The sequence below is a fragment of the Sus scrofa genome, chromosome 1 (genome assembly GCF_000003025.6).
Source record: "Sus scrofa isolate TJ Tabasco breed Duroc chromosome 1, Sscrofa11.1, whole genome shotgun sequence".
Lineage (NCBI taxonomy): Eukaryota > Metazoa > Chordata > Mammalia > Artiodactyla > Suidae > Sus > Sus scrofa.
In genome coordinates, this window is record NC_010443.5 from 268,093,322 (window position 1) to 268,118,825 (window position 25,504).

The 25,504-nt window shown below is 48.9% G+C and overlaps 1 protein-coding gene and 1 long non-coding RNA gene across 3 annotated transcripts in view; one reads left to right on the forward strand and one right to left on the reverse strand.

Moving 5' to 3' along the window:
* LOC106509264 lies at nt 442-23,883 on the reverse strand. Its single transcript, XR_001306631.2, has 3 exons — nt 23,674-23,883; nt 6,392-6,533; nt 442-1,054 (listed from the first exon to the last, which is right to left on the reverse strand). It is a non-coding gene; the product is annotated as an uncharacterized LOC106509264 (long non-coding RNA).
* STXBP1 (syntaxin binding protein 1) overlaps nt 22,803-25,504 on the forward strand; it is an 89,682-nt gene continuing 86,980 nt past the window's right edge. For both annotated transcript variants that reach the window (XM_005660443.3, XM_003122169.6), the window contains exon 1: nt 22,803-23,033. In XM_005660443.3, coding sequence (XP_005660500.1) covers nt 22,997-23,033 — 37 coding nt within the window. In that variant the 5' untranslated portion in view covers nt 22,803-22,996. The remainder of the gene's footprint in view (nt 23,034-25,504) is intronic.

The window sequence follows — 25,504 nt, forward strand, 5'->3', positions numbered from 1 at the left end:
ACATATTTATAAATATATATGTTTTGATATAATCTGTATTTCTGCCACTGGGGAGGTTTGGTTAATGCATAACGCACATTGAACTCTAAAGGGAAGGAAGGCGGCCCGAATGGGCAGAGAGAAAACTGCATGTTTATATTTTTCTTGTCTTAAAATATGAATCATATTTCATCAATCTGTGAACCAAATTAAATTGGCACGATTGAGAGTAGTTCCTTTTTTTTTTTTTTTGTCTTTTTGCCTTTTCTAGGGCCGCTCCCTCAGCATATGGAGGTTCCCAGGCTAGGGGTCTAATCAGAGCTGTAGCCACTGGCCTACACCACAGCCACAGCAACGCAGGATCTGAGCCACATCTGCAACCTACACCTCAGCTCATGGCAATGCCAGATCCTTAACCCACTGAGCGAGGCCAGGGATCGAACCCGCCACCTCTTGGTTCCTAGTCAGATTCGTTAACCACTGCGCCACGACGGGAACTCCTGATAATGGTTTCTTGTAAGTCATTCTTGGGAGCATGTTAGTAAAATGCAGTCGTGGTCATTTTCTTCCTGTGGTGTCAGAAACAAAGCTGCAGAGGTAAGGTTATTACATTGAACTAAGGTAATATTAGGGGAGAAAGTAACAATAGCACCTAAGAATATATGTACATAACATTCAGCTTACAGAATAGTGCTGAGCGTGGTGAGAGTTTAGAAGAAACTCAACTGAGTGTGGGATAGAAACACTTAAAGGAACCCCCATGACTATGTCTTCAATAGCTTACAGAAGAGAGCCGCTGCTGAAATAGCCCTTATTCAAGGTAGAAGTCCTTTGGCTACTGAGTCTAACAGCTGAGAGTAATATCCTATGAATCCATGTTGATCACCACGTTTTGGGGTTCATACCCCTTAAGCATTTCCTTTATCTTCAGTACAAAGAGAAAAAAAATGTCTAGTTATAACCGGGGGAAGCCAGAGCCAGCGCTTGAGTTAAGATGGGCTTCAAGGTGCTTATGACGGCTTTTCCTCTTGGTGTCCGTTCAATCAGATTAGGCTGGTCAGACTTAGCAATGCACCTACAGGTTGAGCAATAAGTGAAAAGTTAGGCAACCAATTCCTGTAGCAACTAATTCTAGTGAGTTCCAGAAGTCCTCTCAATGACTTTGTTTATTTGTTTGGGGGAGTGCAGCCAGAATTCCTTTCATTCTTTCAGAATCAGTCAATAGTCCATCCTTAAATATTAAGTGGCCCGAGACATTTACAATAGGTAAGCATTTACAATAGGTAAACAATAGGGATTTATCGGAGTTTCCACAGTGGCTGAGAGGGATAAGAACACTACATAGTGTCCGCAAGGATGCAGGTTCAATCCCTGGCCTCGCTCAGTGGGTTAAGGGTCCAGCATTGCCACAAGCTGCATTGCTGATCACAGACACGGCTCGGATCTGGTGTTGCTGTGGCTGTGGTGTAGGCTGGCAGCTGCAGCTCTGTCTCGACCCCTAGCCCGGGAACTTCCATATGCCGTATGTGCAGCCAGAAAACTAACAAAAAAACCTGGAGTGTATCTTTGGACACCTTTTGTCCTGTAGATGTGAGTTTTTGTAAGAGATGGTATCCTTTGGGGGGATCAAATTTAGTTTGGGAACCTAAATGCCAATCATCGATATACTGGATTCAGGTAGAATCACTAGGAAAATCTACATGAGCTAAATCAGCCTTGAGTATTGGAGAAAAGTAAGCAGGACTTTCAGGCCAGCCCTGTGGCATAAACTGCTCGGGGCACCGATGACCTTCCCAGATGAAGGCAAAAAGATATGCTCTTTTCCCACAGGGGTACAAAAGAAGACGCTGCATCAGTCCTAAATACTGAAAAGCAGCAAGTATCAGCTGGAATGGCTGACAGCAGTGTTTGTGTGTTCAGGACCATGGGAAGTCAGAGAATCACAATATTTATAGCTCTCAGATCTTGAATAATTCTCCAGTCTTTCCCATTTGGCTCTCCCACTGGTAAGATAGGTGTGTCACCAGGACTAGTACAAGGAATGAAAGTCCCTTCTTAAGAAATTCCTGGAGTTCCCACTGTAGCTCAGTGGTTAACGAATCCGACTAGGAACCATGAGGTTGCAGGTTCGATCCCTGGCCTTGCTCAGTGGGTTAAGGATCCGGTGTTGCCGTGAGCTGTGGTATAGGTTGCAGACACGGCTCGGATCCCGAGTTGCCGTGGCTCTGGCATAGGCTGGCGGCTACAGCTCTGATTGGACCCCTAGCCTGGGAACCTCCATATGCCGAGGGAGCAGCCCTGGAAAAGACAAAAAGACAAAAAAGAAAGAAAGAAAGGCCTACCATTTGAATTGTTTATGGCAGCGAGGGAGAGGGCAGTGAATGAGGGTAGGATTAAGCACTGCTAATGCATGGAGTTCCTGTTGTGGCTCAGAATAAGAACCCAACTCGTATCCATGAGGACGTGGGTTTGATCAGGTTCGAGCCCTGGCCTGCTCAGTGGGTTAAAGGATTCAGCATTGCTGTGAATATGGTGTAGGTCAAAGACTTGGCTCAGATCTGCTGTGGCTGTGGTGTAGGCCGGCAGCTGCAGCTCTGATTAGACTCCTAGCCTGGGAGCTTCCATATGCAGCAGGTGTGGCCCTAAAAAAAGAAGAAAGGAATTAATGCAGGATGTACGGTGGTGGTCTGGCAGTTAGGATTCAGCACGTTCATAGCTATGGTCCAGGTTCAATCCCTGGCCTTCGAAATGAGCTTCCCACATTAAGTCCCCACACTTAGCCCCAGCCTCTAAGAGGGCTTTTGAGGTTTCCCCTCTGTTATTTCAACCCCTTCTATTGATGAGGAGGGGAAATACCCTCTCGTGGTCCTCAGAGCACCCCTATTCCTTTTTAGTTTTGCCATGTTCCTGATCCCATTTAAATTTACGGCAATCTCTTTTTAGTTTATTTTATTTTTTGGCCACACCGTGGCATGTGGAAGTTCCCAGGCTAGGGATTGAACCCGTGCCATAGGAGCGACCCAAGCTGCTGTAGTGACAATGCCAGATCCTCAGCCTGATGTGCCACAAGGGAACTCCCTATAGCAATCTCTTTTGAGATGACCAGGTCTTTTGCAATAAAAACAAATATGGTCATTTCATTTTTGGCCAGAGTTAGAAAAAGTTATTTTCAGAGGGCCACTTTTCTTTCTTTCTTTCTTTTTTTTTTTTTTTGGTTGCTTTTTAAGGCTGCATTCGAGGCATATAGAAGTTCCCAGGTTAGGGGTCCTGAGCTGTGTCTGTGACCTTCACCACAGTTCACGGCAACACCAGATCCTTAACCCACTGAGGGAGGCCAGGGATCCAACCCGCATCCTCATGGATCCTAGTTGGGTTCGTTGCACTTCTGAGCCACAAAGGGAACTCCTCTTCATTTCTTTTTTATTTATTTTTTACTCAAGTGTAGTTGATTTACAATGTTGTAGTCTTCCTTTTTCTTTCTTCTGGAAGGTTTCAGAGAGCTTGTCTGCGATAGTGACAAGCACATAAGCACGCAGTGCGGCCCAGCCCAACTCGTGTCTTTTAACTAGCTTTGCTAATTCTTCATCTAATCCTTTTAAGAAGGTTGGATTCAGAATTGGATCATTTTGATGATTTTGAAAATCATCACTCAGGAGCCATTCCAGAGGGCCGTTTGAAGGTTTCCTCAAACCTCTCGAACTGAGCTGAAATAGTTCCTCTGGGCTTTTGTCTGCATTGGTGGGTCATGTCCAATCTATTTTCTTAGGGAAAATTTTGGGGATGGCTTCGTACAAAGTTCGAGAAAGTTCTGTACCCCTGAGAAGATCTGCAGGCTCAGGCTTGTTAAAACCTTCCACAGGTGCTTCCTTTCTGCCTCTCGGAGCCCTTTTTTGGCTTTCCTCTCTGATCCCAGCAAATACACAAGCTGATGGCAATCTGAAGATCCTGGCTCAAAGGTCCTCACGGATCAAATTCTCGAGCAGACCCTAAAGGATCTTGGAAAGGGTCTGGGCAATCCTTAGCTAAATATTTAAGTTCTGGAGTTCCCGTCGTGGCGCAGTGGTTAACGAATCTGACTAGGAACCATGAGGTTGCGGGTTCGGTCCCTGCCCTTGCTCAGTGGGTTAAGGATCCGGTGTTGCCGTGAGCTGTGGTGTAGGTTGCAGATGCGGCTCGGATCCTGCATTGCTGTGGCTCTGGCGTAGGCTGGTGGCTACAGCTCCGATTCAACCCCTAGCCTGGGAACCTCCATATGCCGCGGGAGCGGCCCAAGAAATAGCAACAACAACAACAACAAAAGACAAAAGACCAAAAAAAAAAAAAAAATTTAAGTTCTGCTCCAGTCCAGGAAGCAGACATAAGCGCAGCCTCACGTCCTCCTGTACGTTTCTCCGTTAGAGGCACAGGAGGAGGTAAAGCCAGGTCATGGAAGTGCAGAAAGGAGAGGATAGACCAGCGGCTGAAGGAGAGGAGGGAGGAGGAGCAGAGGAGAGGGAGGCTTTTGAGCTTTTCTCCAATTAGCAACAGCTTCTAATAATTTTCAGTTTCCTGTAAAGGTGCCATGGTATCTATCACCCTCACGCTTCCAAGCTTCCAAGTACCAGTTGGAAAATGCTTCCCATTCTGTCTCTGTGATTTTATAGCCGGCTTCCCCCACCCCCCGCCCCCCAGCTTTTCCATTGTGAATGCAAGTAAACGAATTTTGGCAAGTTGAATGTCCCCGTAATTTAAGAGTTAAGTTCTGGAGTTCCCATTGTGGCGAAGCAGAAGCTCATAACCATGAGGTTACGGGTTCCATCCCTGGCCTCGCTCAGTGGGTTCAGGATCCAGCGTTGCCGAGAGCTGTGGTGTAGGTTGAACACACAGCTCAGATCCCACATTGCTGTGGCTGTGGCGTAGGTGGCTACAGATCTGATTCCACCCCTAGCCTGGGAACCTCCATACACCGCAGGTGCAGCCCTACCTAAAAAGCCAAAAAAAAAAAAGGAGTTAAGTTTCTTTCGTTAGACCTTCCCGTCTTAACAAGTACTTGCATATCTGGGCTGCCCCACCAGGAGCTGCTCAGCCTTAGAAGCACAGTTTCCCATCTTCTTTTTGTCTTTTTATAAGGTCAGAACAATTTCTTTCTTTCTCTGTATTTTTTTGGCTGCACCCGTGCCATGTGGAAGTTCCTGAGCCAGGGACTGAACACATGCCACGGCAGTGACCCCAGCTGGTGCAGTGACAATGCCAGATCCTTAACCCGCTGTGCCACCAGGGACATCCGGGTCTGAACAATTTCTAAGCACAGTGTCGTGGATCAGAGGTGTGTATCTTGTGAGCTTAGCTCCCGGAGGTGTTACCTTCGAGTTGGTTCTCCTCTTTTTGTGTCTCAATTTCTCCGGCCAGTGTCTCAATTCACAGAGGGGGCTCAGAGCACCGAAGGACCAGTTTGTACATGTGTCCCTGGACGAGCCGTAAATAACCTAAAGTGTTCCGATAATGTGCCCTGGGGGACCGCTATTCATCACCAGGATTAATCTTTCCTAGGTTCTCAGTTGCCTGGAGACCCCTTGTGGACAGGAGGAGCAAAGGCTCCTTTTCTTCAGAGCTGAATAGGTTGTCTCTCATTGAGTTGTTAAATAGCTCGCTCAGACCCTGTATACATAATCTTTCCAATTTAAGTCAAATTAAATAAGGCCAGCCAACCCGGTTCACTCAAAAGCTCCTTCTAGGCTTTCCTGGTCTAGGAATATCCCTCCAGATTCCTGCCTAGAAAATTCCCCCTGAGTCCCTTTCACCCAGGAAGTGTGCCAGTATCCCCTTAAGACTCCAAGCCATCTTCTTCTTCTTTTTTTTTTTTTTTTTTTTTTTGGTCTTTTTAGGGTCGCACCTGTGGCATATGGCGGTTCCCAGGCTAGGGGTTAAATCGGAGCTACAGCTGCTGGCCTACACCACAGCTGCAGCAACGCAGGATCTGAGTCGTGTCTGCAACCTACACCACAGCTCTCGGTAACACTGGATCCTTAACCCACTGAGCGAGGCCAGGGGTGGTATCCACATCCTCATGGATACTAGTCTTGTTCTGAACCTGCTGAGCCACAGCGGGAACTCCAAGACTCCAAGTCTTAAAATTGTAACAGCTCAGATAAAACTCAAGACTACCTGATGGGCTTGACAGGTGCATACCACCATATACAAGATAGATAAGCCACGAGGATTTTCTGCATAGCACAGGGAACCATATTCAATGCCTTAGAAAAATGGAAAAGCATTGGGGAAAAAAAAGGCTACAGCTATATATGTATATATAGCCAAATCACTTTGCTGTATACCTGTAACCAACACAACATTGTCAATCAATTACATTTCAATTAAAAAAAAAAGCCTCAGGACCATCCAGAATGAGGTCCAGATACCAGGAAGAACTCACCCAGGCACCTGAAAGGTGCCATGAAGCCTGGAGCTCAAGGGGCTCGTGCTTGGTACCGAGCGCTGGTCCAAAGGAGACTCCAGGTGACTGCAGGTGGGTCTCTTTGATATCCTTTGCCAAACAATGTCAATCAATAATCAATCTACAATAAAGAATAGAGAAGAGCTTGATTCGAGCCACGCTAAGGATGAAGAGCCCAGAAGGAACCTCTGAGGGCTGCCCTGTTAAAAAAAGGTTTTCAGGAGTTCCCGTTGTGGCACAGTGGTTAACGAATCTGACTAGGAACCATGAGGTTGCAGGTTCCATCCCTGGCCTTGCTCAGTGGGTTAGGGATCCGGTGTTGCCGTGAGCTGTGGTGTAGGTTGCAGATACGGCTTAGATCCTGCGTTGCTGTGGCTGTGGTGTAGGCTGGCGGCTACAGCTCCGATTCGACCCCTAGCTTAGGAACCTCCATATGCTGAGGGAGCAGCCCTAGAAAAGGCAAAAAGACAAAACAAAACAAAACAAAAAAACCACAAAGGTTTTTAGGACAGTTTCCCACCCTGCAGAACAAAGGACATACATCATGTTGACAGGACTACATGCCTTCAAGGTCTCAAAAGATAGATTCACTGTGTACACAGTGAGACAGCAGGACTCTGGGAAGGCAACCTTATCTTCCAGGGAGTGTTGCCATGAATGCCATAGGGAGGGAGTTATTTATTCTTCGAAATGGACATTCTTTACCTTAATGATGAAAACAGATGTGCTGTCAAAGGGAGTTCCTGTCGTGGCTCAGCCAACACGAATCTGACTCATATCCACGAAGATGCAGGTTCGATCCCTGGCCTCTCTCATTGGGTTAAGGATCCGGTGTTGCCGTGAGCTGCGGTATAGATCGCAGACTCAACTGGGATCTGGCATGGCTGTGGCTGTGGCACAGGCTGGCAGCTGCAGCTCCGAATCGACCCCTAGCTTGGGAGCCTCCAAATGCTGCGAGTTCAGCCCTAAAAGCCAAAAAAAAAAAAAAAAAAAAAAAAAAAAGGTAGATTTTCTGTGTGTGTTTGACAGGCCTGAATCAAGCTGTCTTAGTTCACACAAAATTCAGGGTGAACCATGTATAAGCCATGACGACATCCCCTTACCTCAGTACATGAAAAATGTCTCCCTCAGAATGCAATCACTCTTAATTACCTTTCTAATCTCTCCCTCAGTTTTTTGTTTTTTTTAATTTTTTTGCCACACCTGCTGCATATGGAAGTTCTGGGGCCACGGGCCGAATTCAAGCCACAGCTCTGGCAACGCCGGATCCTTAACTCACTGTGCCAGGCCCAGGATCCAACCCACACAGCTGCAGAGGCAACTCTTGATCCCTAACTGCTAGGCCACAGTGGGAACTCCCTCTTCCATGGTTCTTAGTCTGTTAAAACGTTCTGCTTTTCAGGTGAATTTTGATAGTTTATATTTTGCTGAAAAAATCATCTTTCCCTTTGCTATTTCAATTTATTACCACAATATTTTAAATGATTACTTTTTTGGGGGGCTGTACCCACGGCATTCGGAAGTTCCTCACCCAGAGATTAACTCTAAGCCACAGCAGTGACAATGCTAGTTTCTTAACTACTAGGCCACTAGGGAACTCCTGTTTATCTTTTTAGTATTTTTTTCTATTTAATCTCCGTCAGCTTTCATCTCATTCTCCCCGCTTCTCTCTTTTATTTTATTGCTATTTTTCTAATTTCCTAGGTTGAATATTTGATTTGCTTATTTTTTTTATTACTAGTAGAGCACTTAAGGCTTTAATGCTTAATTAATTTTCATCCAAGCCCAACTTTAGCTGTGTCCCAGGCAGTTTTAGTATCACTTCCCTTTTGAGATGCTTTTTAACATTAAAAATATACTGTATGACTTGGGTGTTGAAAAGTGAAGGAAAAAATACGTAACGTCCAGGGAATTCCCGTCGTAGCTCAGCAGTTAACAAATCTGACTAGCATCCGCGAGGTTGTGGGTTCGATCCCTGGCCTCGCTCAGTGGGTTAAGGATCCAGCGTTGCCGTGAGCTGTGGTATAGGTCACAGCTACAGATCCTGTGTGGCTGTGGCTGTGGCTGTGGTGTCGGCTGACAGCTGTAGCTCCGATTTGACCCCTAGCCTGGGAACTTCCATATGCTGCACGTGCGTCCCTAAGAAGCAAAACAAAAAACATAAAGCCCAACCCCCCCATCATTCTAGGACTTCCCTGAAGGGGAAGGGAACACACAGGAATTAGGAATGACGATGGGCGTAGCAATGGCAGAGGATTTGATCTTGCTTCTCAAGGAAGGAGACGGGCACTGTTTCAGCAGGATGAGGTTCAAAAGTTGGGTCAGCAATAGGGTTGGTGGGGTGGTGGGGTGGTAAGAAAGGCATCTCAGAGAAAGAATACCCTTGGCAGGAGATTTCATCTTCAGAGTAAAAGAGGTTTTTAATTTCTTTTCTTTTCTTTTTTTAGCCTCAGAGAAAATGCCAAGGAGGAAGAAAAAAAAAAAAAAAAAAAAAAAAAAGCAAGCTGTAACCCAGGATGCAAAATGTGAAGTTCTGCCTCCTCTCTTCCTCCCTGAGGCCCCATCAGCAGGAGGATTGGGGGCGTAGGGGGTGTTTGCAGCCTTTCAGCAAAACAGGGCAGAGAACTGCTTATAAATATGCTCCAACTGCTCTGAGGCTGCAGCGCTTTTGCTAAGGAAGGCGGCAGGCATTTTTAGGTTCCAGGGTGGGGTGTCCCAAACAGATGGCTTCAGATTGTTGGGGAACCATTCAACAAAATAGCTGCTATTTTTATTTTCTATATTAAACATCTGTTCACAACAGGGCATGGCTGTGATGCATTCAGCAACAGCTGTGGAAGGGTCACAGTTGAAAGAGTGGAAGGGAGAGATTTGGGGGTTAAGTGGATCTCATTCAGGGGTCCCTGCAGGCCTGGGCAGCGAACCCTGAGCCTCTGGACAATCAGACCCAGGACAACTGCTTGCCTCCCCTGCTGGCCCAGTGGAGGCACCTGAGAGACCTCCAAGGGTGGGCAGGCAGCGAAGAGGGAGTCAGATCCCCAGGGTGGACCCCTTGTGCCTACATGACTCAGAGAGAGGGAGAGACAGCTGGTGGGATTCAGTACAAGGAACCCAGGGCCCAGGTGATGCATAAATAGGAAATGGGGAGACCGATGTCCAGAGGGAAGAAGTGACAGGCAGGACCCCGAGGGCTGGACACCTGGCTCCCCCGGCCGAAGAGTCCTGCCGCGTCTCCACCAGCGTGGAGAAGGCTCTTGGCCCTGACTCTCCGTGTGATAAGGTGGGGAGGCGGCTGCTGTCAGGGAGAGGGGTGAGTGGTGAAAAGCGAGGTGGGAGGAGAGTAGACAAAAGGAGAAGGAGGGAGGGGAGGGAGGGAGGAGGGGTGTGAGGAGGAGGAGGGAAGCTGGAGGGGCCAGAAAGACAGCCTGTGTTTAATTTGAATTGGGAGGAGCAGGCACCCCTGCTCTTCCTAGGCTACTGAGAGCTGTTCAGAGTCTGCTTTTTTTTTTCTTTTTTCTTTTTTGAACTTTTAAGTGCGAATTGCAACGATTTTTCATTTTAATTTCTTATTCATATTTCGATTGATTGATTGATTTTGCTTTTTAGGGCCGCATCTGCAGCACATGGAGGTTCCCAGGCTAGGGGTCCAATCGGAGCTACAGCTGCTGGCCTACACCACAGTCACAGCCACGCAGGATCCGAGCCACGTCTGCAGCCTATCCCACAGTCCACTGAGCAAGGAAGGCCAAGGATCGAAGCCACAACCTCATGGATGCTGGTCGGATTTTGTTAACTGCTGAGCTACGACGGGAACTCCAGGGTCTGCTTTATAAGACAGGGGTGCTGGAGGAGTGGTCTGCTGAGAGCCTTAGGGCACCTCGTCATGAGCCAGGAGGGGGTTAAGTTATTGCTGCAGCCTAATGATGGGGCAACCACCCTCCCAAACATGCTGAGCCAGCGCCTTAGTGGGGACAACGGGGAGGGGGTGCTTTCTTTAAGAATAACAGGAGTTCCTCTTGTGGCTCAGTATTAATGAACCCAACTAGGATCCATGAAGATGCGGGTTCAGTCCCTGGCCTCTCTCAGTGGTTAAGAATCCAGGTCTCAGACTTGGCTCAGATCTGGCATTGCTATGGCTGGTGGCATAGGCTGGCAGCTGCAGCTCTGATTCAACCCCTCACCTGGGAACTTCCATATGCTGCAGGTATGGCTCTAAAAAAAAAAAACCCCAACAAAAAACAATGGAATTCCCTGGTGGCTCAGTAGGTTAAGGACCTGGCATCACTGCTGTGGCTCTGCTCCCTGCTATGGTTTGAGTTCAATCCCTGGCCCTAGAACTTGGCATGCCACTGGTGCAGCCAAAAAGAAAAATAAAACCAAATTAGTGACAGAGCCTTGGAAGGGACCATGCACCTTCTCCTCTGCTCAGAGCCATCGCTGGGGTCTCCTCCCGTGTCCTCTGTGACCCAGGTCTCACCACCTCTGTGGGGCCAAGGAGGTGAGAGCAGGTGGTGCCAAGAGCATGGACTTGGGGGTCAGACGGATGAAATAAAATGTCTATTTTAAGACAGGACAAGAAAATTTAAACATGAAGTTCCATCTCGCTCTGTTTGCACCCCGCCTCCCCTTTAGTGTGCAGTGTGCATCAGCCTTATACACTAACCAGACCTCCTCAAAGATGGGAGTGCCTACCCAACCATAAATATCTTTCCTTTCCTTTTTTTTCTTTTCTAGGACCGATCCCATGGCATATAGAGGTTTCCAGGCTAGGGGTCTAATCAGAGCTGTAGCCGATGGCCTACGTCAGAGCCACAGCAACACAGGATCCGAGCTGCATCTGGGACCTACACCACAACTCACAGCAACGCCAGATCCTTAACCCACTGAGCAAGGCCAGGGATTGAACCCGAAACCTCATGGTTCCTAGTCGGATTCGTTAACCACTGTGCCATGACGAGAACTCCTCATTCTTTTTTTTTTTTTTTTTTCTTTTCTTCTGAGGCCAGCAATGTAACTTCTTAGATTAGCATTCTTTCCAACTCGGTAAGGAGTCTTGGTGACCTAACTGCTCCTTTTTTTCTTTTTGCTGTTGTTGTGTTTTTGGGTTTTTTTGTTTTGTTTTGTTTTGATCATCGAAGCTCAGTTTTATTTTCTGTGGTTAAGAAACATTTAAGCACCAAACAAAGCAAGTGGAGCCTGAGCGCACAAGGGCCAGTACAGGCAAAAGAATTGGTCCCCATAAGGAAGTGGCAACTACAGCAGGAATCACTGCCCCAGGAGGGCTGCGCTGTTGAGGAGGTGACACAAGGTTCCACCTTAGCCCCTCTCCCCTGCCCAGGGGGCCCAAAGCTCTGCATGGTCCGAATCGCCAGGAAAAGCTGGTCAAGAAAGTTTCCGATGGAAAATCAGAACCCTGGGGGCTGCCGGCCACCTGCGGGGCTGCTGTGCTTGACCCTGCCCTCAGGGCGCAGGTCTCACCCCTGCCCTCTCCCAACTCTGTAAGGGGTTACAGTGACTTCCTGCTCGCTTTGTGTGTTTTTACCTGGACTACGTGTCTTTGGTAAACTTTACATAAAATGTCAGGATGTCGTTTTGATGTGCGACCCTTTGTCTTAAAAATGTATGTGACTGTGCCTTCAACTTCTAACCTGCAGAACAGCTCCAAACAGCTCAGAACAGTCTGCCTCTCTGTGTTACCACCCTCAGTTTGGCTCAGATAAAATTCTCTTTTCCTTCTCGATTGTTAGTTGAATTTTCATCAACAAGACCACTCTGAGCTGGCTAAGCCACTTCCTGTGTGACCCAGGCAGATCACTGCATTCTCGGAACCTCAGTTTCCTCATCTGCAAAATGGGCAGGATATTAAACCTCCTCAGGACCACTGCAGGAATTAAATAAAATATGGGAGTTCCCATCGTGGCTCATGACTAGCATCCAAGAGCACACAGGTTCAATCCCTGGCCTCGATCAGTGGGTTAAGGATCCAGCGTTGCCGTGAGCTGTGGTGTAGGCTGCAGATGTGGCTCTGGATCCTGCATGCCTGTGGCTGTGGTGTAGGCCATCGGCTACAGCTCTGATTTGACCCCTACAACTGTGACCTACACTGCAGCAGCAATATCAGATCCTTTTAACCCACTGTGCCAGGCCAGAGATCAAACCTAAGCCTCCAAAGGATCAGAGCCACTATAGTTGGATTCTTAATTCACTGCACTAAGGTGGGAACTCCCAGGAAGCCCTTTAAAAAAAAATTATGTGTAACATACATCCAATAAAGTACATAAGTGAGAAGACCGGTGAATTTTTACATAACTATGCACTCGTGCTGCCACCACCCAGATCAAGATACAGAACAATTTCAGAGCCCCTGGGGCTCCCACGCCTTCTCCCCAGTCAATGCTCCTTACTCTCCGCCCCCAAGAGAGAGTTATCCTACTTTCTAGTGTCTAAGATTCGAAGGTTCCTAAAACTTCATTTGCATGGACTCATAGTGTGTACTTTCCTATCTGGCTCAAAAAGGTTCCGAGGAGTTCCCTCCTGGCTCAGCAGGTTAAGGATCTGGCAGTGTCACTCGGGCCAATGCTGTGATGACCGTTCTATCCCTGGTCCTAGAACTTTTGTGCGCTGTGGGCACAGCCAAAAAAAAAAAAAAAAGATTCTGAAATAAAGTTAAGAGTTAAAGGAGTTCCCATCATGGCTCAATGGTAATGAACCCAACTAGTATCCATCCATAAGGCTGTGGGTTCTATCCCTGGCCTCGCTCAGTAGGTTAAGGCTCCGTGAGCTGTGGTGTAGGTTGCAGACGTGGCTCAGATTTGGCATTGCAACGACTGCTCCGGTTCAACCCCATATGCTGGGAACCTCCATATGCCGCGGGTGTAGCTCTAAAAGACCACCCCACCCCAAAAAAAAGACAAAATAAAATTCTGAAGCAAAACATGAACTGTCGTTTGTTCTTTGGAAGGACCGCACAGGGATTTGCTTATCGCTTTTCTGTGATCCCTTGCGACTCCTCCAGAAGTTCTTTTCCTATTCGTTGTCATTCTTGCAGAAAGATACGTCCGTACTTTTTGGAGAAGTGTGGACAACAGTTCCCCTCACCTCTCAGGCAATCCTCACCTGTCTGCATTCTGACTTTTGCCCAGGTCACCAATGACTTCTCAACCACTGATGTTTTAAAATTTTAATCAGGAGTTCCCGTTGTGGCACAGTGGTTAACGAATCCAACTAGGAACCATGAGGTTGCGGGTTCCATCCCTGTCCTCGCTCAGTGGGTTAAGGATCTGGCGTTGCCATGAGCTGTGGTGTAGGTCGCAGATGCAGCTCAGATCCTGCGTTGCTGTGACTCTGGTGCAGGCCAGAGGCCACAGCTCCGATTCGACCCCTCGCCTGGGAATCTCCACATGCCGCGGGAACGGCCCTAGAAAAAGGCAAAAAGACAAAAAAATAAAAAAATAAAATAAAATTTTAATCAAAGCCTTGGGACATGAGGTACTGTTAGTTACTCCATCTTTCTGCAGCCTGGCTCACCCTGTGCCTCTCCGACCATTTCCCTTCTGCCTCCTTCTGGTCTCTGCTCCCTTTGCTCTGCCTTAACCTGGAGTGTTTCCCAGTGTCCTTCACATGCCCAGTCCCTGACCCCTTGTGTCATCTATGTCACTCTTCCTGGCATCATCCACTTCATATGGCCTGACGAGGATGCCCAGATCTGACTCCTGACTTTGAACCCATATTCAACTTTCTCAATGAAGTCTAGCCCACCAATCTCCCTTACAATTCGACCCCGGAGTTTCCGTGGTGGCTCAGAGGGTTAAGAACCTGACACAGTGTCCATGAGGATGTCAGTCAATCCCTGGCCTCACTCGGTGGGTTAAGGATCCAGCATTGCCACAAGCTGTGGTGTAGGTCGCAGATGCAGCTTGGATCCAGCATTGCTGTGGCTGTGGCGCAGCTGTGGCAGCTGCAGCTCTGATTCGACCCCCAGCCTGGAAACTTCCATATGCCGTGGGCACGGCCCTAAAAAGACAAAAAAAATAAATAAATAAATAAAATAAAATAAAATAAAATGCAGCCCCCCAGCCTAATGCTGATTACCCTACTCTATTTTTATCACAGCATTCATCACCTTTGAACACACTATACAGTTTATTGTTTACGTATTTACTGTGTTTCCCCCTCTAGAATGTCAGCTTCACATCCACGGGTAAACTTCTCTTTCATTCATTGTTTTGTCTGCGATGCCTAGGATAGCGCCTGGTACACAGTAGAGGCTCAATAATTAATTTTGCTGAATTAATGAATGCCACCACACTTTGCCTATGCCAGAGTGGCAGCCTTTGTGTCTCAGTCTTTGCTTCTGCTTTTGTTTTCCTTTTTTGGCTGCACCCGTGATACATGAAAGTTCCTGGGTGTCAAAATCTGAGCTGCAGATCAAACCTGAGCTGCAGCAACTCGGGATCCTTAACCCACTGTGCCAGACCAGGAACTGAACTAGCGCCGCCACAAACACAAGTCAGATCTTTAACCCACTGTGCCACAGCAGGAACTCTCCATCATTTTATCATAGCATCCCAGACCAAAAGAAAAACCTAATAGCTCTGCTTCCGAAGCAGTCAGGACCAAAAAACTTCTGTTATATCCTAACAACTTAGCATCATTTGAAAAAACAGTACTTATAAATTGAAAGAAAATAATTTAGTATATATATATATATATTTTTTTTTTTTTGGTCTTTTTAGGGCTACACCCTTGGCATGTGGAAGTTCCCAGGCTAGGGATCAAATCAGAGCTGCAGCTGCCAGCCTACACTACAGCCACAGCAACGCCAGATCTGAGCCGCATCTGCGACCTACACCACAGCTCAAGGCAACACTGGATCCTTAACCCACTGAGCGAAGCCATGGGGATCAAACCTCATTCTCATGGTTCCTAGTCGGATTCGTTAACCACTGCGCCACGACAGGGACACCTACTATAATTCTTAAATAACCACCATTCCTCACTAATAATGGGCACCTTTTCAGATCTGGGAATCAATCACATCAGACATAAACACCCTCATCTCCTACCCGACACTGATTTTCATGAGCTATTTGCTTCTTACCACATCAACTGCTGAAAACACAGCTTCGCAGAGATATACTGTCATAGAAAGAAATGAAGAAGAGTCTAATGTTGAAACTGTGAACACCTTCTGGCTTGTAGTTTCCATAGTGTCCAACAGATGACAAGAATCACTATTTCTTTTCTAATTTTTGTTTTTTAGGGCTGCACCTGCGGCATATGGAGGTTCCTAGGCCAGGGGTTGAATCGAAGCTGCAGCTGCCAGCCTATGCCAGAGCCACAGCAACTTGGGATCTGAGCCGCGTCTGCAACCTACACCACAGCTCACAGCAATGCTGGATCCTTAACCCACTGAGTAAAGCCAAGGATGGAACCTGCAACCTCATGGTTCCTAGTCGGATTCGTTTCTGTTGCACCACGATGGGGACTCCGTATCACTGTTTCTTTCCAAAGTTTTTAAGAGTCCACTGTGCTCCTCTTGGCTGTGGCACCCCAGGGTGCCTTGCACACAGTTTGGCAATGGTAGGCCTAGGCACTTTTCTTTGGATTTGATCTTCTCTCTCTTCTCAGCCTCTAGGCTCAGCTCAAGTGCCACCTCTTCCATGAAGCTTTCTGACCCCACTGGCCAAGAACAAACCACATCTAAACCAAGTGATTTCTCCACTTGGAATAAAAACTTCTTCCTCTGGGATCCCATGACAATTCAATGTGTATAAATTATTTTCTGGTACCCAAAGGGTAAAAAATGCCCTATTTCTTTATTTCTCTAAATTGATCACAACTCTTTTGAAGTCCCCACTGTCTGAGGTTGCTGAGGTTTCATTTGAGTGGCATTTGGGGGGGTGTAGGGATCAAACCTGCACCACAGCAGCAACCCAGGCCATACCAGTGACCATACCAGATCCTTAAGCTGCTGAGCCACCAGGGAACTCCTGAGTGGCATATTTTTTTCTGGTCTTTGTATCTGTTTTAGGGCCACACCTGTGGCATACGGAAGTTCTGAAGCTAGGGGTTGAATCGGAGCTGCAGCTGCAGGCCTACACCAGAGCCATAGCAACACAGGATCCAAGCTGCATCTTCAACCTACACCATAGCTCACAGGAATGCCAGATCATTAACCCACTGATAGAGGCCAGGTATGGAACCCGCGTCCTCATGGATGCTGGCCGGGTTCAATAATTGCTGAGCCATGACAGGAACCCTGTGGGGTTTTTTAACCCTTCTTTTTTTTTTTTTTTTTTTTTTTTGGTCTTTTTATGGCCACACCCATGGCATATGGAAGTTCCCAGACTAGAGGTCAAGTTGGAGCTGCAGCTGCCACCCTACACCATAGCCATGGCAATGCCAGATCCAAGCTGCCACGGAAACCTACACCACAGCTCATGGCAATGCTGGATCCTTAACCCACTGAGCGGGGCCAGGGATCAAACCCACATCCTCATGGATACTAGTCCAGTTCTTAACCCACTGAGCCAAGACAGGAACTCCCCGAGTGGCATTTTTATGCGGTTCTCTCTGTGTTTCTGGGCTGGACCAGGACTGCAGGATTTCCACCGTCCAGGCAAAAATGAGCTGTCCACACCAGCTGTCCTCACAGGCTGCCACCACAGTGCTCACCAGTCCCATCAAACATGTTTGGCCCTAGGGAGTTGCTGTTGTGGCTCAGCAGAAACGAACCCGACTAGTATCCATGAGGATGTGGGTTTGATCCCTGGCCTCACTGAGTGGGTTAAGGATCCAGAGTTGTCATAAGCTGTGGTGTAGGACACAGAGGCAGCTCAGATCCAGCATTGTTGTGGCTGTGGTGTAGGCTGGCAGCTACAGCTCTGATTCAACCCCTAACTTCCATATGCCATGGGTTCGGTTCTAAAAAGCAAAAAAAAAAAAAAAAAAAAAAAAAAAAAGTGGTTGGCCCTGGAGTTCCCTCTGTGGTACAACAGGATCAGTGGCATTTTGGGAACGCTGGGACGTAGGTTCGACCCCTGGCCTGGCACAGGTGGGTTAAGGATCTGGGGTTGCTGCAGCTTCAGCGTAGGTGGAGACTATGGCTGGGAACCGATCAATGCTGGGGAACTCCACATGCTGGGGGCGGGGGCAAAAAAAGGAAAAGAAAAAAAAAAAGTGGTTGGCCCGAGTCTGCAGCCCCAGAGCCAGCCTGAGCAGAGGGACTCACTCCTGGCTCTCAAGGCTCCCAGGGGACGTCCTGGTGCTTGGTGCCAGGCACTCACACCACCACCACCCCTGTCCAAAGCCCCGACCACTAGGGGACTCTGTGCCTGGGGGAGAAGTTGGTGCCCCCTCAGAACCTACTGTTGGAGGGAATCCAACCTCTCGCTTTGGGAAGAGGTATTTGTCCCCCAGAGTTTGCATGCAGGAAGCCTGGAGGCTGGATGTCACCCACAGATGTGTTTCGTTTAGCCAGTGTAGTGTTACTAGTTTTTGTTTTTTAAATCTATTGCAACATTTAAACTTATTGGGAGATGTTGACGGTTCTCCAACATCTTGGTTTCTTGATGGCTGCATGGAAACCAGTAATTGGAGCTGAGTAAGACTGACCCCTGCACAAGGCACATGCTTTGCCACTGGTCACATTTGTGGTTTTACACATGTCTGCCTGACGCCTACAGTCCTTTGAGTTTGAGATCATGGCTTAGGCTTCTGAAAAATTTAGCCTTTTTTTGGGGGGGGGTTCTCCCCGCAGCATGTGGAGTTCTAGGGCCAGGGATCAGATCCAAGCCATAGTTGTCACCTAAGTCACAGCTGTGGCAAGGCCGGCCAGATCCTTAGCCCATTGTGCTGGGCTAGGGATTGAACCTGTGTCCCAGGGCTCCAAAGATGCCACCAATCCTGTTGCACCACAGCAGGAACTCCAAAGCCTTTTTCATTTGTTTGTTTTCTCTTTTTAGGGCTGCAACTGCAGCATGTGGAAGTTCCCAGGCTATGGGTCCAATCGGAACTGCAGCTACTGGGCCATGCCACAGCCCAGCAACATCAGATCTGAGCCGCGTCTGCGACCTACACCACAACTCACAGCCTTTTTTTTTTTTTCTTTGTCTTTTTGCCTTTCCTAGGGCCGCTCCTGCGGCATATGGAGGTTCCCAGGCTAGGGGTCGAATCGGAGCTGTACACCAGAGCCACAGCAATGTGGAATCCCCGCCTCATCTGCAACCTACACCACAGCTTACTGCAACACCGGATCCTTAACCCACTGAACGAGGCCAGGGATCGAACCTGCAACCTCATGGTTCCCAGTCGGATTTGTTAACCACTGAGCCACAATGGGAACTCCTCCAACTCCAGATCTTTAACCCACTGAGAGAGGCCAGGGATCCAACTCATCCTACTGGATACTAGTGGGGTTCTTAAGCTGTTGAGACTCGAGGAGAAATCCAACAAAGCCTTTTTGATACTGTATTCCAACTTCAAACACACAAAAACTGTTAACTCACTCTTCCCTGCAATGATGTACCAAACTCAAGCACTCCAGGCCCTGTGGTTCGTTATGGGTGTGGGGAAGGGGGTGGGGGGTGCTGCGCTAGGGAAAATTCCGTTTTCATTCTCCGCCAGTGAACCGCAGCAGCAAAAAAGGCAGGATACCAACTGAACACTCCACAAGTATATTCAGCACTGATTTACTCAGATTCGCGTTATGTCATTTTTAACCATATTAATGGCTAACATTTATTGGGTCCTTAACAGGTTCCCAGTATCAGGTAAAGAAGCTTCAAATCACTATCTTGTTGAATTCCTTAGAAATCGCTTCTAAAAGAATGCGGTAGAATCTAAAATCCTAGAGATCAGGAGGGGGTTGGGGGGGGTGAACCCGGAAAAATGCAGCTGATGATGCAGCTTAAAAGCGGAAGGGAGGTAGGTGCAAGCCGGAGACTGTTGGAGAAGCCCCAGACTCTGGACCCAGGACCCCGGGTGGGTGGGGGGAAGCAGGCCGGTGGGTCCGCGGTATCAGCAGGTCTGAAAAAGCCAGCTGCGCGGCTGTGTCGGTCTCTCCCTGGTCCGCCCCATCGCCTGTTGTGGATGGTCGAACCGCCTCTCCCTCGGTTCTACGTCCCTCTACGCCGCTCCCTGTCCCTATTCCCCGAGTCCCTCGCTAACTTCTGCCTCCTCCGCTCTGCATCCTTCTCCCCACCTCCCTGGCTCCTGGCGCAGTCGCCAAGCCGCAAGCAGGCGCCCCACCGTCACGTGACCAGAGCGTAAATCACAGGACTGTTCCCACTCCCAGCTGCTGACCCGCACTGGGGCTCTGCAGAGGCTGCAGGCCGCGCATGCGCAGCTGCAGGCGCACCTGCCCGCCGGGAGGGCGGGGCCGCGGACCAACACAGAGCATCCAGCCCCTGGACCTTCGCCCCTCCCTCAGGCTGGGCAGGGGCGCAGGGAGGAGGACCCGCCTGGGTCCCAACAAACAGGAATTTGGAGTTCCGGTTGTGGATGTGCTCCCAGCAAGCGGTCCTCCTGGCCGAACCTGTCCTTAAGGCAGGGCATTGGCGCTGCCCTCCGGGCGCTGGATGTTGCCCCCCTGGGCATCAGGAAGTAGGACCGCAAGTCCTGGGTCTGCCCTTAGAGGCGGGTAACCTTGGACAAGTGACTTAACCTCCCTGCGCCCCAGGAAAATGGAGTAATAATAGCACTGACCTCGTGGGGCTGTAGTGAGAATTCGATGAAAATTCATGAGAGCCCTTTGCGTGGTGCCTGACGTGTATCAAACGTATGTGCAAATAAAAAATACAGAGCAAAGAATAGTACTGTGGGCTGACTGAGGAAGGATTTTATCCTATCGTGTAGGTCATCTCTCTAGCTCCTCAGAGCCACCTTTGAGAGAAGCCGGGAAGCTTTATTGTCCCTATCACTCAGATGGAGAAATCAAGGCTCAGAGATGTCAAGAGGTCTTAAAACAGGTCTTACACCCCACATTCAGAGAGATTCCAATCTGACACTCCAGTCTGGGGTTCCCGAGTTGAGTTCACAGTCTGTCACCCTACTCCCCTTTTCAACCATTCTATTTAAAATAACATCTGTTCTGATTTTTGCCATCTCTTGTAAACATCTCAGGTACACATCTGCAGGGAAGAATTTCTTTTTTTGTGCTTCCTTCTGCAGAAAATAAGAAACGGCTGTTTTATTTTCTGTGGCCTTTGAGGAGGTCTCCAGGCAGATTCCAGGTCAGTCCAAAGTCCTGGAGGTCTGCAATGAGATCTATCCCAGGAGTTTTCCTCCCCACCCTGGCCCTCAGACTCTCCCCTCTGGTCACACCAGCCCCTCTCTGTTCACGGAAAAGTCAAACTTCTTTCTTAGCACTTGGTCTCTGCACTTTCTGTATATCTACCTAGGACACTCTACCAGACCCCTGTTGCTACCTTTCACTCATCTCAGGAAGCCTGCCCTGACTGCACCCTGCCTGATCTGTCATTGGCTCTTACAGCCCCCTGTCTTTCTGCTTCAGCACTTAGTGGAACAGTAACTCAGTGCTGTGTGGGACTCCTTGATTCCTGTCTGTCTCCTCGGCTAGAATACCAGCTCTCTTTTTTTTTTTTTTTTTAAGGGCAGCACCCAGGGCATATGGAGATTCCCAGGCTAGGGGTCAAATCGGAGCTATAGCTGCCGGCCTACACAGCCACAGCAACATGAGATCTGAGCTGCGTCTGTGACCTACACCACAGCTCATGGCAATGCCGGATCTTAACCCACTGAGCGAGGCCAGGGATCGAACCTGCAACCTCATGGTTCCCAGTCAGATTCTTTTCCGCTGTGCCACGAAAGGAACTCCTAGAATACCAGCTCTTGAGGGCAGTCTCTGTTGATATGTGCCAGTGGGTCACAAGGAGGGATCGTGTGGGATCACAAGGGCATCTTAGGTCCCCTCACATTTACAAATGATCTCCTCCTTTCCCAAATGCAACCCAAGGCTATTAGGACCTTCGTTGGGTAAAAAACAGCCTAGACATGAAGAGATGACAGATGAACATTTTTCTGCCCTAGGAAGTGACAGGAAGTTTCTGTTGAAATAGACTGAGGTGAGGGTGAGAAGATGGCCAGATCTTTGTGTCCTGGGGCTGGTGGCTGAACTAGAACAAGTGGCCTCTTGTCCCTGTATGGCCAGTGTTCACTATGTGACCTTGGGAAAATCCTCCTTTAGGCCTCAACTTCTTTAGTTGTTGCTCAGTATTAAATAACTAGAATTGGATCTTTCAAATTCTAGAATTAGATCTTTCCTTTGTCGCCAGCAAAACACTTATCTTCCACGATCTCCTCCATCAATAAAATCCAGCAGGAGTTCCCGTCGTGGCTCAGTGGTTATTGAATCCGACTAGGAACCATGAGGTTTCAGGTTCGATCCCTGGCCTCGCTCGGTGGGTTAAGGATCTGGCGTTGCAAATGTAGGTGTAGGTCGCAAATGCGGCTCAGATCCCGTATTGCTGTGGCTGTGGTGTAGGCTGGTGGCCACGGCTCTGATTAGACCCTAGCCTGGGAACCTCCATATGCCGCAGGTGGGGCCCTAAAAAGACAAAAGACGAAAAAAAAAAAAATCCAGCAAAAACTGACCTGGGACCGCTTTGGTAAAGATGAATTCCAGGAAAGAGATAGTGAGCAGAGTCATCTCACAGCACATTCCTACTAGATTTGGGATCTAGATATTTCTAGACCTTGGTTGCCCAAAGGCTAGGATGGATGTCTCTCTTTTACGTGGCTAGGGCTCCAATGCCTAGAACATATAGCAGTGGGATAACAATAAATCTTTGCTAATGAATGGTATACAACCTGAGAGCAAGTCTGGTGTTCCTGAGCCTATTTTTTTAAATCTGAAAATGAAGATTAAATGTCCAATTATTGTGAAGATTTAATAATATGATGCATGTAAGGTATAGAGTTTGAAACATAAGAGCTCAGTAAATGGTGGATTTATGGATATGGGTACTCAGGCAAAGCTGGGGTCAATAAACCTCACGTTATGTTGTGGCTGGGATGGGTACTGCTAATAAGAGATCTAGCCTCTGGGTTCCTTTCGTGGGCAGGGGGAAAATGGGAGGCTCTCAGAAAGAGGAAAGGCAGGATGGAACGAGTCAAAAACCTTTGGCCAGGGTTTCAGGTGCGGAGGGACCCTTAGGATCCAGCTCCCCGGGAGCGCGCGTTGGCCAGGGCGCGCGTGGCGCGTGAGGCGAGGGGGACGGCGCGGCTCTCTCGCCACCCGGGGACCGCCTCGCATCCAGCCGCATCTCAGAGGGCGGGGCCGAGCCCCCGGGCCGCGGTGCGATTGGCCGAGGCGCGCGGGTGACGCTCACGGCTGGAGCTAGACCTGCCCCCGGCCGGACCCGCCCCCGAGCGCGCGCCGGCGGGTCGTCAGCCTCGCTCTGGCTCGCGCCGCGCCTCCGCGCCGAGTCCGCGCGTCAGTCGATCCCGAGCGCGGCTGCCGGGCGGCGGGCTGCAGCCAGCGGAGCGCGCCGATCCCGGGAGGCGGCGGTGTCCGCGGGCGTCTAGGGAGGAGGCTCGGAGCCCGGAGATTCGCGCAGCGCGATGGCCCCCATTGGCCTCAAAGCCGTGGTCGGAGAGAGTAAGTGGAGTCGGGGTCCTCCGCGCTGGCGGCCGCTACGGCTGCCTGGGAGAAGCCGGGCGCCGAACCTGCCCGCAGTCCCCCGGCCGCTGCTGGCCGCGCGCCCGACCCGGCCCGGGGCTCCTGGCTGGGAGGGTCCCGTTATTCCGGCGCCGCCCTCCTCGGAGGGAAGTCCCTCCCGGCCTCCTGCGGCCCGCGCCCGCTTCCCTTCTTCCCCCCTCTCGGCTTCCCGCATTCCTCCCCTTTCCCCCACCCCTCCCCTCATCGCCTCGCTCCTAACCCTTCATCCCACCCCTCGCCTCTTCGCCCCGTCCCTCCCCTCCACCCAATCCTTCTCCTTCCTCTTTACCTCCACCTCCCTCGCTCCATCCCAAGCCCCTTCACCGCCTGCGGCCCATTACCCTCCCCGGCACCCCATGCTTCACTCCCATTACCTTCCCCCCCGTTTCCCCTCTCCTTTTCCTGGCCTTCTTTATTCCCGAAGCTCTTTGATTCCACTCCTTTTTCCGTCTCCAGTCCCTCCCACTTTCCCACCCTCCTTGTGGAGTCGTGACGAGCGAGCTCCAGGCCTGCGTCCTCCTCCCTCTTCCTCCCCCCCTCCTGGGAGCCGGAGCCGCGGTCCCCGGCTGCGGAGACCCACCTGGGAGCGGCTCCGCGCGCCCTGGCTCAGACGCGCCGCTCGCCCAGCCCGGGCCACTCCTGGCAGCTGGAGAGGAGCCTGTTTTCCAAAGGCTTGGCACTGCTGGGCTGAGGCCGCCTCACTCCTCCAGATCCAGGATCTTGGCGTCAAGGGCGGGGTCTTATCAGGGTCCTGAACCGCCGTAAATCACCCCGGAGACGAGCAAAGCTTTACAGTGCGGCGGGAGGAGTGGCCCTGCCCAGCACCGCAGTCTGCAGTCTCCTGGTCGCAGGACCTAGCTGGTGCTTGGTTTCGGGCAGTTTCAAATCACTGTTGCAGGGAGGATATGGTGGTGCCTGGGTTTGGACGCAAAGCTCAGCGTAAATGGATTTTTAAAAATGGATGATGGTGGCGAATGCAGGCTGCAGCGGAGTGAGGGCTGACGGTGGCAATGTTTGGAAAACGGTGTCCCCACTGCTAAATAGGATTGGTGATACGTGTAGACAATAGTGCCTCCTCAATATTTTGGCTGTTTCTTTAACAAAACAAACAAACAAAAAAAAATGAGAGAGGACTGCTCTGGCTTTTGCTACCTCTTTTGGAATCGAGAGAAAATTAAAACTGGACTTTTCTCTGCAGGAGAGGATAAGAAAGAAAATGGAATAAAAATGGTGGAAGTTACAGTTTCCTTTGCAATGATTCTCTCCAATTAAAGCGCTTCCTCTCTCTCATGTCTTTGACTGTAATGTTGCTTTTGAGCGTCATAATTGTTTCTTCTTCCTTATTCTTTTCATTGATATATAGAAAATATTCTCATGTGTACAACCTTATCCGACCTATTACATCAGAAGAAAATTGTTATACAAAGGGAGCCCAGATGACAAGGTTTTTAAAAAGTGCCCACTCTAACACCTGCCTTCTCCATGCAGTAAAGGTTCTGATTCACGTACCTTCTATTTTTAAAGGCAAATCCAAGCCTTTAGGACTGGAAGGACCCATGGGAATCCTCTAATGTCAACACCCTCATTCTACCCGTGGGAAGAAATGGAGGCTCAGAGCAGTGAAATGACTTGCCAAAATCAGTGTTAGTTAATTTTTTAAAACCTGGTGTCTTTGCAACATTGGTAAAAAAATAACTTTCTGTATGGTTCTAGCTATAGCATTTACTTCCAATACCCTTTTTAAAGGACTGTGCAATATGGCATGTGTCAAGTTACGTGTTTTGCATTCTTTTAAACGTTGTATTTGAATAAGGTGCTTTTAAAACAAAATCCCTACGTATTAGAGAGATCACATTTTTGCTTCCTTTGCCATTACCCTTGTTTATGCAGGTAAACTGCCCCCCCCCAACCCTGGGCCTTTTTTTAGAAGCAAGTATCCGAAAGAAATGAATATGTAATATGGTCAAACTAAAAACAAACAAACAAACAACAGTTCTACATAAAATTGGTGACTGTGGGAACAACATTTTATGTCCATAACAGCTGAGTTTGGTATACATTTTGGAAAAAATTTTGCACTTCTTTGTCAGTGACATAAAGAATTCTGTTAATTCTGACTCCTAATTTCAGATGGGGTTTCTAGCTTTGCCTTTTTCCTCTAAAAATAAAAGTAAAATAAAGATTTTTTTTTTTAAACCAAGCACACCAGTTTAAGTGTCACCTTCACAGCCTGGCCTTCCCACTCTAAAATAACACCTCCTAGTCACTGTTTATCAGATTCCCTCATTTTATCGTCTTCATAGCACTTAAAATCATCTGAAGTGATTTTGTCTAGTTTTTTGCTCTTGAGGGGTTTTGTTAGGGCCTTTTTGGTCCTTGTTTGATTGTTTCATCCACTCGATTGTTGCTTT